This window comes from Chelonoidis abingdonii, chromosome 14 (genome assembly GCF_003597395.2).
Source record: "Chelonoidis abingdonii isolate Lonesome George chromosome 14, CheloAbing_2.0, whole genome shotgun sequence".
In the NCBI taxonomy this organism is placed as follows: domain Eukaryota; kingdom Metazoa; phylum Chordata; order Testudines; family Testudinidae; genus Chelonoidis; species Chelonoidis abingdonii.
Window position 1 is genome coordinate 18,816,187 of NC_133782.1, and position 16,294 is coordinate 18,832,480.

Below are 16,294 nucleotides of genomic sequence, written 5' to 3' on the forward strand. Positions count from 1 at the left end.
TTTGAAGCCAGGGGCTTGTCTTTCTGATTTTGAAATATAAGTGTGGTTGGGCATTTTTTTTTCCAGAAGAGCCCAGTCTCGTCAGCATTAAAAACTTGTTCCGGAAGATAGCCCTTTTCTTCTATGATTTTCTTTAAATTGTTTGGGGTAGGCTTTTTCTGCCTCTTCATTGACAGATCCATCTTCACCAGTAGTCTGCACGTTTCTGAGGTTGAAGCGGTTCCTAAAACTCTTAAGCCAACCGTGGCTGGCTTTGAATTCCTTCTCATCAGAAGGCTGTCTCTCTTCGGCAGGAGGTTTGAACAGCACCCAGAGGCTAAGAGCCTTTTCTCGCAACGTATTGCCATCAATAGGCACACGTTTACAGTTCATGTCTTCCAGCCGTAAGTTTAATGCCTTTTCAGTCTTCACTGAAGTCTTATCATGCACCTGGCTCATCACCACAGCAATTATTGGAGCACTTGATGTCACAGCTTGACAAATTTCTCTCTCTCTAATCTTGATGGCACAGATGCTAGATTCATTGTGGCCCTATTTACATGCTATGTTGGAGACAGACACACTGTCTCTCAATAAGTCCAACACAGCCAATTTTTCCTCCAGCGTTGAAACAGATCGCGGTTTCTTTGGTTGAGTCCCAGATGAAGTAGTTGGCTTGCGCTTAGGGGCCATGTTGTACAAAAAATACATATCTTTAAACACTAGAATCACACTCAGTGCGGCGAGATGCTCACACTAGGAGAGGCACGCGGGAACTGAGACCGACTGAGCGAACAGCAGATTCACGTCTCCCATCTTACGCTCACTCCGGGGCATACGCTCATTGGGTGGAATCGCCCACACTATTTACAGGTATCTTGTTACAGTGTTTTTTGCCGAGAGTATATAGTTGAATTTGCATAGGTTAAATGTGCGTATGATGCAACTCGCCTGTACACTGGGCCAAATGGAAGCATCTTGTACTGGAAATGATTCCCAGCTACTATAAATCAAAGGTACTTGGAATGATCGTAATTAACAGAAATATAAAATACACATCCTTTAGTTAGAGAGTTGTGAACCAATCCATGAGCAACACTGAAGGGATTTATGGAGGCCAAAGTCAACACCTGGAAATAAAGCTTCAGAGCATACTTATCCAAGTCCCTTAATCTAGTATCCAATTAAACCCCCACATCCTTTTTTTGAACCAAAAAATAAAAGGAATAAAAGCCCTGATCCCTTAAGTCGGGACTCTCTTCGACTGCTCCTAACAGAAGCAACTTTTCCACTTCAAAAAAAATCACCTCATGAGAGGCAGGGTCTCTAAAGAGGGAGAAGTAGGAGAGATCAAGGGGCAGTTATTTGAATTGCATGGCATACCAGGGGGAGTCACTAGACAGCCTGTTGGCCAAATATGGACTGCCAGATGCCCCAATTAGGATGCACCAATGAAATCCATCTTCCTGGAGCCAAAAGCGAACACTGAATCTGATACTGGCCCTGTAGCACAGGCATTCGACAGGATCAGACAACTGCAAATCATGAAGTACGACACCAGTGATGGTGGCCAAATTATCTCTCGACTGCTCCATCAGAGTCACGGCAGCTGGAGCCAAGTGCATGACCCTTGGTTCAAACATATGTAGCCTTGGGGCTTGACTTAGGGGGCATCCAGCCCTAACATAGGGTGTGAATTCTTGGAACCCTTCAGTCCTTTGGAACTGCTGGAAATCAAGACTGGCCTCTTAGACCTTGCATCTGAGGACTGTTCAGATCCAGAGGGTCTGGCCTTGAGAGCTTCCTTGAGAAGGAGGAGCTGTAAGCAAGTCTCTGGGACTAAAAGGTCCAGCAGATCAAACACCTAGAAAAAGAATGAGTTTCTCCCAGGCACTTGAGGCCCTGAACATAGTCATCAGATGCTAGGAAGACAGCCAGGCAGGAAATGCAGCTTTTGAAACCCAGGTTCTTCTGTTTCTTCAATTCTGTCATAATGCAGAACTGGAAAGAATTGCTAACTAACTACATACCAACAACTAACACTAATTACCTCAAGAAAAAAGGCTCTGGTTCCAGAAAGACCAGAGAGCTTCACATCTATCTGGGCATGTGGAAGGATCTGAGGTGGTGAGGTTGCTCCACCCCCTATATAGCCTTGGCTTATTATGTCCTGATGCTGAGGGGAGCAGGAAAGGTCAGAAGAGCGATCTAACGGATGCTGCTATTAGAAGGTTTTACTGTAAAGCACCACAAGGTGGCACAGTACCCGTAAATAGGAATACGCAGAGCCACATGAAAAATAGTAAAAAAAAATTGATAACTGGAATAATGAAGTAAAACTTTTCAGTTAGTAACCATTTACAAATACTTACTTCAATACATAGGCACCAGATATGTGAGCAATGTAAAGGCAGATATAGTATAGCTGTCTTGGTATATCTTCCTAAAATTAAGAGAAAACTTAAAGTTAAATTTTAGCTAACCCGCTTTAAAACCCACCATACTGAAATGTGTCACCCTTCCTTATCTTCCTCACTGCTGTACTTCTCTCTGTAAGGCAAAGGAATTCTATTTGAAGTATGCACCCCATGTAAGTTTCCCACCAAGATTACATTACCAAAACAAAGTATTTTTTAAATAAAGTAGCAAAGGTTTCAATTCATACCTTTCGAATCTTTTGAAAGTACAATTCTGGGAGTGCATGAAGCCAATAGGCAATCTGGCAGACATAGAAGAATTTTACCTGAAAACTAAACAACAAATTAGAAGGGAAGAAGTTTAGGACGTTAAGTGTTTAGGTTTTTAAAGGATACAATATTTTACCTCATTCCCTCAAAATAAGAAATGCTGATCTACAATATGTTATACTATATATAAAAGGAATTGCAAACAAACTGCTTTATCAGCTACTCTAAAATCAAGAAGTAATTTTGTGAATAAGTGTTTACAAATTCCCTTCCTGTGTGCAAGTTCTAGATCATCCTTTGAACAATATTTTTGTTTTTGTCTGGGGAGTGGACAAACACCCACCTACCCACCAAGTTCCTTCAGTGGAAGACAGGTAGGTTTAGTAATACTGAGTCAGGCAATAATCATAGAATCATAAAATAGAATCACAGAATCAAAAGGTTGGAAGGGACCTCATGAGGTCATCTAGTCCAACCCCCTGCTAAAGGCAGGACCATTTTCCCTAAATAATCCCAGCCAGGGTGCGGTCTAGCCGGACTTTAAATAGCTCTAAAGATGGAGATTCTACCACCTCCCTAGGTAACCCATTCCAATACTTCACCACTCTCCTAGTCAGAAAGTTTTTTCTAATATCCAGCCTCGACTTCCGCAACTGCAACTTCAAACCATTGCTCCTTGTTCTGTCCTCCGTCACCACTGAGAACAGCCTAGCTCCCTCCTCCTTGGAGCATCCCTTCAAGTAGTTGAAGGTTGCTATCAAATCCCCCCTTAGTCTTCTCTTCTGCAGGCTAAATAAGCCCAGTTCCTTCAGTCTCTCTTCATAAGTCATGTGCTCCAGTCCTCTAATCATTTTTGTTGCCCTCCGCTGGACTCTCTCCAATTGTTCCACGTCCTTTTTGTAGTGTGGCGCCCAAAACTGGACACAATATTCCAGATGCGGCCTCACCAGTGCCGAATAGAGGGGAATAATCACATCCCTCGATCTGCTGGCAACACTCCGACTAATACAGCCCAGTATGCTATTAGCCTTTTTGGCTACAAGAGCACACTGTAGGCTCATGTTCAACTTTCCATCTACCGTAACCCCAAGATCCTTTTCTTCAGCACTGCTACTTAGCCAAACAGTCCCCAGCCTGTAGCAGTGCATGGGGTTTTTCTGTCCTAAGTGCAGGACTTTGCACTTGTCCTTGTTGAACTTCATGAGGTTTCTTGTGGCCCACTTCTCCAATTTGTCTAAGTCTCCCTGAATCCTATCCCTGCCCTCCAGCGTGTCCACCACTCCCCCCAACTTGGTGTCATCTGCAAATTTACTTAATGTGCAAGCTATCCCATCATCAAGATCATTAATGAAGACATTGAATAGAACGGGCCCTAAGACAGACCCCTGGGGCACACCACTTGTTACTGGTTGCCAACTAGAGAGTGTGCCATTGATACCTACCCGCTGAACCCGTTGATTCAACCAGTTTTCTATCCACTTCACAGTCCATTCCTCCAACCCATACTTCCTTAGTTTGCTGATGAGAATGCTGTGGGAAACCGTGTCAAAAGCCTTACTAAAGTCAAGGTATACAACATCAACAGCTTTGCCCCCATCCACAAGTCCAGTCATCTCATCGTAGAAAGCAATCAGGTTGGTCAGGCATGATTTACCCTTGGTGAATCCATGCTGACTGCTTCTGATCACCTTGTTTTCCTCTAAGTGTTTCAGGATGGATTCCTTCAGCACCTGCTCCATGATTTTTCCAGGGATTGAGGTGAGACTGATTGGTCTGTAGTTCCCTGGATCTTCCTTTTTCCCTTTCTTAAAGATAGGTACTATATTTGCTTTCTTCCAGTCCTCTGGGACCTCTCCTGTTCGCCATGAATTTTCAAAGATAATGGTCAACGGCTCTGCAATCACATCAGCTAACTCCCTCAGCACCCTCGGATGCAGTTCGTCCGGTCCCATAGACTTGTGCACGTCTAACGTCTTTAAGTAGTCCCTAACCTGACCCTCTATCACAGTGGGCTGCTCTCCTCCTCTCTAAACACTTCTGCATACGCTTAACTTTACACTCACTGAACTCTGTGTGGCTACTAATATGGTAAAGTTAAACATTGGTGCAAGCATTTACAGGATGGGTGCCTAAATTCTCTCTCTCTCTCAAGGAATACAGAACAAAGAATTTTCAGCTATTGGTCACTAATACAAATCAAACAGTGTAGACCATTTTCGATTACCATTACAAAGTTCTGGTAGCCAACTGTCAAACACCTAGAAAAAGAGAATAAAACACTTACAGCATGTGAGAATGGGGGTAGTCTTTCCATAACAAGGTAGGGTTTGTCATGAATTCCTCCTGGAAAAAAAAGTTGTCATTTAAGAACTTTCATAATATTTCAGATGTGTATTTTTAAAACAAATACAGACAGCAATTTGACTTACTTACTGCAGTCAAAATACTTGCTCCCCAGGCAAATGAAAACAAATAGAAAAATGCTAGCTGCCCCGATTCATTGAATTTGCTGTGCTTCGTTTTTGATAAATGGAGACGTCTATTAATTTTCTGAAAACAAGAAATACATTTTGGGATATAAAAACAGATCAATGTTTTACTTTAATCATTATTGGTAGAGAAAAAAAGGCAAGCTACTTGGCACTTAGCCCTCAATTAAGTAGTCATTACCTCCAAGATCTTCCATTCCTCAAGTTAGGCTCTGATCCTGAAAAATATTACATGCATGCTTAACTTTACTTGTGTGAGAAGTCATACTGAAGCCAATATGAGAAGTGCTCATGTATTAAAATTTAGTCATTTTTTTCCCCAGGATCAGAGCCTTATTACTTAGTTAGAGTCTGATGCTGCAGGTGTCATCCTAAGGCCGGATTGACCAGGCCTTTTGTATTCATAATTCCTGGTAATGGAGCTCTAGCATGAATATACAACAGTGAAAATACTGGAACCTCAAGCAAGTCACAAATTTGAGAAGTTATTTGACAAAGAGGCAAAATATAAAAGCCCAGAAGTTTACAGTCGGAATCTAAATCTGTAGATTTACGACAGTTCCAGCGGAATGTCAATGGTCACCATTAAAGACTCAGGTTAAAAAAAACTGCATAGAAAACAAAAGTGAAAAAATTCACTAATTAAAGAAATTCTTAAGTTCTGATTTTTTTTCCTTTTTCTTTCTTTCTTTTTTTTTTACTAGCTTGAAAGAGTGGAAAGTACATTTTGATATTATTCATATTAAATCAAAACATTTCCTATAAAGCAACAATGGAGGAAAGGAGGACAGCAATTTTTTTTTGTTTTATTTAAATATTTTTTCAACTGACTTCCAATTTAAAACTTTAGGGACATGAAGGTTCGATGTAGTGGGCACAATACTGTTTTTTCCATCCACTTATTAATGGAGAATACTAGAAGAGTCAGAGAAACTGTGATTAAATATTACTTCATTAAATATATTGTTATATAGACACATTTCCAGAGTCTAATAATATTTATATCGAATGACAAAGGAACCACCAGCATGTGATGTGTAAATATACCTACATGACTTTATTTTATTTTGCAACATACAAGTGCTGGTATATAAGACTAGCAGAAGAAACATGTAACAAACAGCCTAAATAAATAAAGAATGTACATAAGTAAATTACATCCCCATAGTTAACTTACATCTAGTACGTATTCTTGGATCACAGCATGCAGAATAATGGCTATAAGCATATAGAAGATGATGGTGGCAATGTCTTTTGGCCCATATTCATAGAAATGAATGGGTTCACTTTTGTCATCTGAAAACAAAGTTTTAATTATTACAAAAATATCTATTTGAATAGAACGTGTTTACTTATAAAACGTTCTGTGCAACAGAGAAAGGATAAATACCTTACCTACATGTTCTCTGGCACACGGGATACTTGCGTCTTTGGCAAATGAATTCTGATCCCCCCCTCAAATAATTTGGGGTATTCCCCACCCAAATACAAACAAAACTATAATTGTAAGACTGGAAGGGAAATGCTGTGGGTAGTACCATTGTGCGTCAGCCTCTATCAGTTCTTTCTGCCCTAGACTATAGAAAATATAGAGACCCAGAGAATTCCATCTCAAGAAGCGTAGCTGTATGGAGAAAGGATATTACCATCAATGTATGGATCTATGTAGCTCAGCTTCATGGATCAATTATAAATAACTAATTTACCCTCTCTCTAAAAAGGGCATCTTACATATCAACTGAAATTTAAAAACTTGTTCCATACTTTCCCCACCAATACCCAACAACCCTCCAAGTTCACACCCAGGCTCCTTCCCAGCAATTAACTTCCCTCTCCCTCAGTTCCTCCATTACCCTTAACTCCCCCAAGTCTTTGTACTGCTTCTGAGGGGTGCAGGGAATATGGTACTGTATTGTAGTTTAAATGAATTATTACTCAGAGTTATGTATTAATATAGCTAGTAAGGAATCCATTTTGTCAAAAAACATTTCCTGAATCTTTTTTGTTGTCTGCATTGTTACAGACATACTTGTTGACAGGTATTTTGAAATAAATGACCAAAAATAATTGAAACTGGTGTGATTATATTGTGTTATTTTGACAAATAAAATATGCAGAATTTTGCAGAATTTTAAAATATTGTGCACAGAATTTTTAGGCACAGAATTCCCTCAGGAGTAAGTTTAGTGAGAAAATAAAGCAGAATCCCATTGCTTACAGCAAAGCATATTTAGCTTTTTTTTTCTTTTGGGGAGGGAAAGAGAGCATCTGCTACAGTGGTTCTCAAACTTTTGTACTGATGACCCCTTTCACATACCAAGTCTGTGAGTGCAACCATCCCTTATAAATTAGAAACACTTTTCATATATTTACCACCACTATAAATGCTGGAGGCAAAGTGGGATTTGGGGTGGAGGCTGACTGCTCGTGACTCTCCCCCATGTAATAACCTCATGACCCCGAGGGGTCCTAACGCCCAGTTTGAGAATCCCTGATCTACATATTCCATATCCTTCACTGCTTGCAAACAATAATGTATGAACAAATTAGCTGGGGGGTTCTGCTAATCAGTGAAGCAAGGTGGGTGAGGTAATCTCTTTTATTGGACCATCTTCTGCTGGTGAAAGAGAGAAGCTTTCAAGCTATACAGAGCTGTTCTTCAGGTAACTTGAAAGCTTTTCTCTCACCACAGAAGTTGGTCCAATAGAAGATATTACCTACCTAGTCTCTTTAACATCCTGGGACCAACACAGCAAACAATGAGTGAAACAGTCATTTTCCGAGCCAACACCACTACTGAAATAGTGGGGCTGTTATCACTCAGAGCTACCATTTCAGGTCATATGCTAAACGCTGGAGGGCCACCCTGTACCATTTACTTTTGGGAGATAATCTTTACAACTACAAAGGCACTTCATTTTTAAAAGTGAGATCTTAAAACTGAATCTGATGAGGGAATGGATTATAACATGAAGGGGGATGTGGCCCACAGGCCAAGTGTCTTGGCCAAAGTTGTGATTTTGGGCAAAGGTTTCAAAAGGATAAGTTAGGTACACATGTGAGGTGCAAAGCAAAGTTTGCTCCTAAAAGTTTATCTCTTGTTTACAATGACTCATTAGCCGACTGTGGATGTTTTGTGATTATTTAAAATGTGAATTTATCCAATATCTCTCTTACTCTCCAGTACTGGTTTTCTTAAGCAATAATTTGAAAATATAATAATTTTGTAATACAGAATGTTCACATTAGCATTTTAAAATAAGCTAGAGAAATATTCAATTACAAGTATAAACGCTTTTGTCCAAAAAGATGAGCATAGTTTGTTTTATTTCCTAGACAGGGAATATTTTGTTTCTCTGTAAAAACAGCCAATTTAGCATACACAATACGAAAACATTGCATAAAGAAATACTGAATGCACAGGGAGGGTGAAGAGAACAAGTGTAAGGTCCTTTCAGCACAGGCACTGACTTTTGAAAGTGCCATGGGGTGCTTGACCTCCACCTCTACTCCACCCCTTCCCCCAAGTCTCCACTCCTGCCCTGCCTCTTCCCATCCCTGTTCCACCACCCCACTTCTACCCACCCAGTTCCACCTCCTCCCCTGAGCACACCACCTCCTTGCTCCTTTCCCTTCCCCGCTAGAGTCTCTTGCATGCACAGCCTGAAACAGCAGATTGTGGCAGGAGGGAGTTGATCCACAGAGCCTGCCAGCGGGAAGGAGGGGCTGGGAGGGAAGCTGATTGGTTTCAGATAAAGTGGTTCAGTGATTTCTGAGAATGAGATTAGGGAAGTACACTATTTTGCTAAAATTTAAAAAATCTTATAACCATTTTGTTGAGAAGCTCTAATGTCTCGATGCATTGAAGATGTGGGTGCAGACATGTATTCAACTCAGCTGTGCACACACCCAAGTCAGAGAAATTTGCCTAGCAACACCTGTAGAGATGGTGCTCACCCCCTCCCCTCATAACCCCTCTCATGGCTCCATAAGGGCAGCGCCCCCCTGACCCCCTGCAGTTCCTTTGAACTGAAATCCCAAGCTGGAGACTCCGATGTGGAGGGGCAGAGGGTGGGTCATGCAATACATATCTATACCCACATCTTGAAGAGCAACAGTTACAATACAGGTAAGCAACTGTCTCTTCTTCGAGTGGTTGCAGAGTTGTATTCCACTCAAGTGACTCACAAGCAGTTCAAGCAAGAGGTAGGCTCAGAGTCTTTAAACAGTTAGTGCACAGAAGTGCATTCCCAAAATTTACATCCAATCTTGATGACGTGGTGATAGTGAAATGCCTAGCAAATGTATCCACAGAAGACCATTCAGCTCTGCAGATAGCCACATCACTAAGCAACAGAGCAGATGTCGACTAAGCTCTGGTTCAATGAGCCTCCAGTGATTGTAGAGCCTAGAGCTGTCATCTGAGACACTACATAAACCGTGGTAATACAGAGAGTAATCCCCTTGGAAATGGTCTGCATGGAAACTAGTTGCCCGTTCATTTGCTCAGCATAAGACACAAAGATTCAAGGTGATAAACGAAATGGCTTATTTCTCTCTAAATAAAACGCTAAGCACCACCTGACATCTAAGTTATGTAGATGCTGCTCCTTTGCACTTGAATGTGGTTTGGGAAAAAACTATAGGTAAGTAAATAACCTGATTAAAGTGAAACACAGATACCACTTCAGAAAAAAAAATTGTATGTAGTCTTAAACACCACCTTGTCCTTGAAGAACTTAGTGTACAGAGGATCTGCCATTAAGAACTGCAACTCAATAACTCTTCCTGCAGATGTTATAACAACAAGGAAGGCCGTTCTCTGAGAGAGGAGAGCATGTGAACATGTCGCTACTGACTTAAATAGTGGACCCATCAGCACTGCCAGGACTATATTAAGGTCCCACAATGGTACTGTTTGTGTCACAGGTGGAAAAAGATGGATAACACCCTTAAAAAAAAAATCTCTCCATCACAGGGTGTGAGAATATCATCTTCACTTGAAAAGGAGAATGGAAAGATGAAATCACCACCAAGTGAACCTTCAGGCAGCTCAGTGAGAGACCTGAAGATTTCAAAAGTAGCAAATAATCCTAAAAGTGTCCGGCATCTGCACTAATGTGGGCTGAATTTCTTTGGATGTTGCCCAAAACAAAAACCATTTTCCACTTAGACAAATAGGTGGACTTTGTGGCTGGTTTTCTACTACTAAGCAGAATATCCCTTCACCTAGCTAGGCAGGATAAACATCCTGGCCATGATGCTGAGTGAAAGTTTTGACAGGTCAAACTGACAGAGAGGGGAGATCAGAAAACCAACATTGCCTCAACCACGCTGTCACAAATGAAAATTAGTTTGGAGTAATCCAATATGAGCATGAGGATAACCTGAGGAAACAGAGTGATGGGGGGAGGCAGGCATACATCACGTTCCCTTCCCAGTTGATGAAAGGCATTGATAAAAAGTCCCTGGACTGTGTCTCTCTCAAGAACAGAATTTATGCCATTTTCTGTTGTCCTTTGTCACAACAAGTCTGTGAAAGGGCTCCCCATTGCTAGAAAATGGACCTCAGCATACTGTTCTTTAGGGACCCCTAATGGCTGTTTGAAGAAGACTTGCCGAGATAATCGGGCAGTTGGTTCTGAGTGCCTGGTAAGCACACCACTTTGGATACAATACCTTCCTTGGTGCAGAGGTGCCAGAACTTTATTGCTGGTTGGAGTGTGCACCTGCCTACTTGTTCACATTACACATTGCGGTGGTATAATCTGAGAATATAAATCTCTGTCCTCCAGATGTTATCCCAAATAGCCTGACAGATATTCTGTATTGCTCAAAGTTCCAGCAAGTTGATGTGACAAAACTTCTTCTGGCCACAAACTCTGAATTTTTAACATTCCTAGATGCACTTCTCAACTTACTGTGGTGGTGTTGCTAACTACTGTCTTGATCAGTGAAGAGCAGATAAAGGAGACCCTTGACACACACTGTTGTATTCCATTCACCATTGTAAAGAGCACAGTGTCTCTGGGGGCACCTGGACAAGGATGTCCAGTGGCTGGCAACTCAGGCAATTGACTAACTTTAGCCACCACTGAACAGGACGAGGGTGTGGGAATGAGCTCTCATGTTGCACTATGTACATGCATTAAGCCATATGGCCCAGTGACCTCAGGCATACTTGGATCGTGCTCAGAGGGTGCAAACTGCAGATCCTGACAAAGGTGCTGAATTGCCTGGAACCCACTTGGATGGAAGAAACGCCCTCAAATTCATAGACTCCATCAGGGCTCCAATGAACTTGATTTTTTTAATTGACTTCAAAGCTGATTTACTCCTGTTTAAGATCAGACTCACTGATTGAAAAGGTTGAGTGTGAACCTGAGATGATTGGGGACCTGGTCCCTGGATGAGCCTCTTAAGTAGCCAATCATCCAGGTACAATATGAACTCCCCTCCTCCTGAGAAAGGCTGCCACCACAGCCATGCATTTGGTAAAGATGTGCAGGGCTGAAGACAAGCTGAAGGAGAGAACTGCATAATGATAGTGATGGCCAGTGATAAGGAATATGAGGAACTTCCTATGGCCTGGGAAGATTGCCACATGACAGCAAGGATCCTGGAGACTAAGAACAGCAAATCAGTCACTGTGATTCAGAGTGGGAAGAATGGCATCCAGGGTAATCATGCAGAATCTCATGTTCTTGCTTATGTTTGTGGAGAGCATGGAGACTGAGGATAGGTCTCATTCCTCCCTTGAATCTGGGGGATCAGGAAGTACTGAGAATAAAACTTCTTTCACAAAAATAAGGAACCTCCTCTATAGCCCCTAGAGTACACAAGGTTTGTACCTGCTGTAACAGCAGTGACTCATGATAGGGGTCCCTCAAGAGGGACAGGAGAATTGGAGGGTGAAATTTAAAGGAACTAATGGCATAACTCAATCCCACAGTGTTTAAGACCCATCTGTCCATATTTATTGTTCCCCAAGTGAGATAGCCTATCCCCAAATATCTGGAGCATGGGTATGACATGGACAACTGTGGTGCTGCTCTCGAAATGCCACTCAAATAGATTGTCTAGCTGAAGAAGGAAGAGCACAGGCCAGTTGACTAAAACTAGACTGGGAAGGTTTCCTCCTCCATGATTTGTGCCCCCTTCTAAGGAAATCTGGCTGCCTCATGGGGTAGGAAGACTGATGGAAATACAGTGAGGACAATATTGCCATTGTTGGTTCCAAAAATGCTGTCTCCTTCTGGCTTGGTTATAAATCTCCAACGAGCATAGCATGGCCTGCAAGTACTTGAAAAAATGTAATGTCTCAGCAGTTTTCTCCGAGAATAGGAGATAGGATAACTGATTCACAAGAAGGGCAATGTTTAAACTCCAGTCAGGGCATTCCACTGGGAGAAACTACCTAACTAAGGGTACTAAACTATAAATATGTACAAAGCAAGTTACCAAGAGCTGTGAAGACAAGCGTGAAGAAAGATCACACTAAAGGTATGGCTACACTTGCAGATGTAGAACGCTTTGGGTTAAACCAGCCTTCGTAGAGCCCAGTAAGGAGAGCGCTGCAGTCTGTCCACACTGACAGCTGCCAGTGCACTGTCGTGGCCACATTTGCAGTGGCATTGGGAGCGGTGCATTATGGGCAGCTATCCCACAGTTCAAGTGGCTGCAACGTGGTTTTCGAAAGGGAGTGTGACGGAGTGTGACAGGGAGCGTGGGAGGACAGAGAGTGGGTTTTTGGAGTGCCGACACTGTGTTAGCACCCTGCCTTGCAAGTTCTGACCCCCACCCCACCCCACCCCTCTCTCTCACTGAAAGTAAACAGCAGCTGTTTTTTTCTCACAGACCAGATAAGCAGCCGCTTCCGAAACAGATCCCAACCCGTGACCCCCGTGGCACTGCCTCTCTCTTCAAGCAAATGTTACCTGTGGGCATTCCAAAGGGAGCCCCCCTGCCTGCCTCTACTCATTCAAAGCAAACAGTATCTGTGTTTGTTTTTTTGATAAACAGCTCCCGGAGCTCACAACAAAACAAAGAGAGAAACAAGAGAGGAAGTTTCACTTAAAATGATTATGGGGAGTTTCCGGAGGTCAATCACTGCGTAATAAGGTTACTCCCCATTTACACTGAAGCACCAGCATCTCAGCCACTCCGCAGCAGCTGTTAATCCTCTCAGGGAGGTGGAGTACCTGCAGTGTTGTAGCCACGGAGATACAGCACTGTATGTGCCTTGCCAGCGTGGACGGGGAGTGAGTTACAGCGCTGTGGGCGGCTTTATTGCACTGTAACTCTCAAGTGTAGCCAAGGCCTAAGTGCTGCAACTCTAACTGTGGGTAGTGAGAAGGAACTGAGAGGGGATCAGGCAGCACCATCCTTATATAGCCATGGGAGGGATTATGAAGGGAGAAGCACAAGTGCTGCCCCTACTGATACTGGTAGGCAAAATTCTCCAACTTTGATGTGCTAGGCACACATGCACCTGAGCGGAATAAATGTCTTCAACCACTCTAACACCACTGTCTTGCCTGTGCTCTCAATGCTTCTGTTACTGGCTCCCAGGCAGCATGGAGGAAAAGGAGGAAGTCTAACAAGAATGCAGAAGGGTGAGAAAGGAATGTTGGGGTGGGAATGGGAGCATCGAGGTGGAAAGAGGAGTACAGAGGTCTATAACTACTAAAAAAACCCACTCCCCTTCAGAATGAGCTAATGAACTCAAGGCTTTTTTTGCATCTGTCTTCACGAACAAGATCAGCTCCCAGACTAGTGCACTGGGCAGCACAGCATGGGGAGGAAGTGACCAGACCTCTGTGGAAAAAGAAGTGGTTCAGGACTATTTAGAAAAGTTGGACAAACACAAGTCCATGGGGCTGGATGTACTGCATCCGACGGTGCTAAAGGAGTTCGTGGATGTGACTGGAGAGCCATTGGCCATTATCTTTGAAAACTTATGGCCATCAGGGGAGGTCCCGGATGATTGGAAAAAGGCTAATGTAGTACCCATCTTTAAAAAAGGGAAGGAAGAGGATCCAGGGAACTACAAGCCAGTCGGCCTCACCGCAGTCCCTGGAAAAATCATGGAGCAGGTCCTCAAGGAATCAATTCTGAAGCACTTAGAAGAGAGGAAAGTGATCAGGAATAGTCAGCATGGATTCACCAAGGGCAAGTCATGCCTGACTAACCTAATTGCCTTCTATGACAAGATAACTGGCTCTGTTGATGAGGGGAAAGCAGTGGACATGTTATTCCTTGACTTTAGCAAAACTTATGGTATGGTCTCCCACAGTATTCTTGCCAACAAGTTAAATATGTATGGGCTGGATGAATGGACTCGAAGGTGGATAGAAGTCGGGCTAGATCACCAGGCTCAACGAGTAGTGAGCAATGGCTTCATGTCTAGTTGGCAGCCTCAAGCAGAGTGCCCCAAGGGTTGGTGCTGGGGTCAGTTTTGTTCAATATTTTCATTAATGATCTGGAAGATAGCATGGACTGCAACCTAAGCAAGATTGCAGATGACACTAAAATGGGAGGAGTGGCAGATACGCTGGAGGGTAGGGATAGATACAGAGGGACCTAGACAAATTAAGAGCATTGGGCCAAAAGAAATCTGATGAGGTTCAACAAGGACAAGTGCAGAGTCCTGCACTTAGGACAGAAGAATCCCATGCACTGCTACAGACTAGGGACCGAATGGCTAGGCAGCAGTTCTACAGAAAAGGACCTAGGTTACATTGGACGAGAAGCTGATATGAGGCCACGCTATGCGACGCGCCAGACTGGCGCGTTACAATACGTATTGTGCTCGGGAGATCAGATAATTCGCGTCTCTTCGAACGCGTATATCGATCCCGAGGCGGCTTGACATCGATTCCGGAACTCCACCAAACCAACGGAGTTGCCGAATTCGCACATGGCGAGCCGGGCCACATCGATCCTGCGCGTGAAGACGGGATGTGTAGATCGATTTTGAGGAATATCGATTTCAAGCTACGCTATTCTCGGTAGACGAAAATTGCGTATCTAAAATCGTTTTCGCGCGTCGTGTAGACTGGCCTGAGTCAACACTGTGCCTTTGTTGCTAAGAAGGCTATGGCATTTTGGGCTGTTAAGTAGGGGCATTCCGCAGATCAAGGGATGTGAATCTCTCTATTTCGACATTGGTGGGCCTCATCTGGCAGTACTGTGTCCCGTTTTGGGACCCATACTACAAGGAGGATGTGGAAAAACTGGAAAGAGTCCAGTAGAGGGCAACAAAGTAATGATAGGGGACTGGAGCACATGACTTAGAGGAGAGCTGAGGGAACTGGATTGTTTGAGCTCGCAAAGAAAAAGAATGAGGAGGGATTTGATGATTCTTTCGACTACCTGCAAGGGGTTCCAGATTGATGGATCTAGACTGTTCTCAGTGGTAGCAGATGACAGAACAAGGAGTAATGGTCTCAAGTTGCAGTGGGGGAGGTTTAGGTTGGATATTAGGAAAAACTTTTTCACTAGGAGGGTGGTGAAGCACTGGAATGGGTTACCCAGGGAGGTGGTGGAATCTCCTTCCTTAGTGGTTTTTAAGGTCAGGCCTGACAAACCCCTGGCTGGGATGATTTAGTTGGGGATTTGTCCTGCTTTGAGCAGGGGGTCGGCCTAGATGACCTCCTGAGGTCCCTTCCAACCCTGATATTCTATGATTCTATGAATATGGAATTAAACCCAAGACTTGAGTCTCTATGTTTCTCTGCTCTTTGCCTCATTGATAAACTGTGTGTGTCATCCTCTGCTAGCGGCTGGTCCACACAGAGATAACAGTCTCTTACTGCTACCAGTTACTCTGTTAGTTCGAGTAGTGGACATCTGTACTATGGTTGTAAATGTCTGAGCCTTGCTGGTGACAAACTAGGGTCAAATTCTGCTTTTTCAGTGTTGTGGGGTTGTTGGATTATTTTATTTATTTATTACACAAAAAATACACTATGCTGAAGGAATGTTAAGATTGCAAAATTAAGTACTGAAGAGTTACAAAGTGTCAGAATTAAGGGTGCCCATAAAACCTTAATTCAACCTCCTGCTGTGTACACATTATAATATAGTCTTTAATTACATGACCATATGCTATTTTTTCCCACAGCACCTCTGCCTCTG

The 16,294-nt window shown here is 43.0% G+C and overlaps 1 protein-coding gene across 2 annotated transcripts in view; it reads right to left on the minus strand.

The window, feature by feature from the left end:
- LOC116817389 (translocating chain-associated membrane protein 1-like 1) overlaps positions 1-16,294 on the minus strand; it is a 58,747-nt gene that overhangs the window by 12,186 nt on the left and 30,267 nt on the right. For both annotated transcript variants that reach the window (XM_032767434.2, XM_075072278.1), the window contains 5 exons: positions 6,333-6,451; positions 5,100-5,216; positions 4,951-5,009; positions 2,645-2,729; positions 2,352-2,422 (listed from right to left, as the gene is read on the minus strand). In XM_032767434.2, the coding sequence (XP_032623325.1) occupies positions 2,352-2,422; positions 2,645-2,729; positions 4,951-5,009; positions 5,100-5,216; positions 6,333-6,451 (451 nt within the window). The remainder of the gene's footprint in view (positions 1-2,351; positions 2,423-2,644; positions 2,730-4,950; positions 5,010-5,099; positions 5,217-6,332; positions 6,452-16,294) is intronic.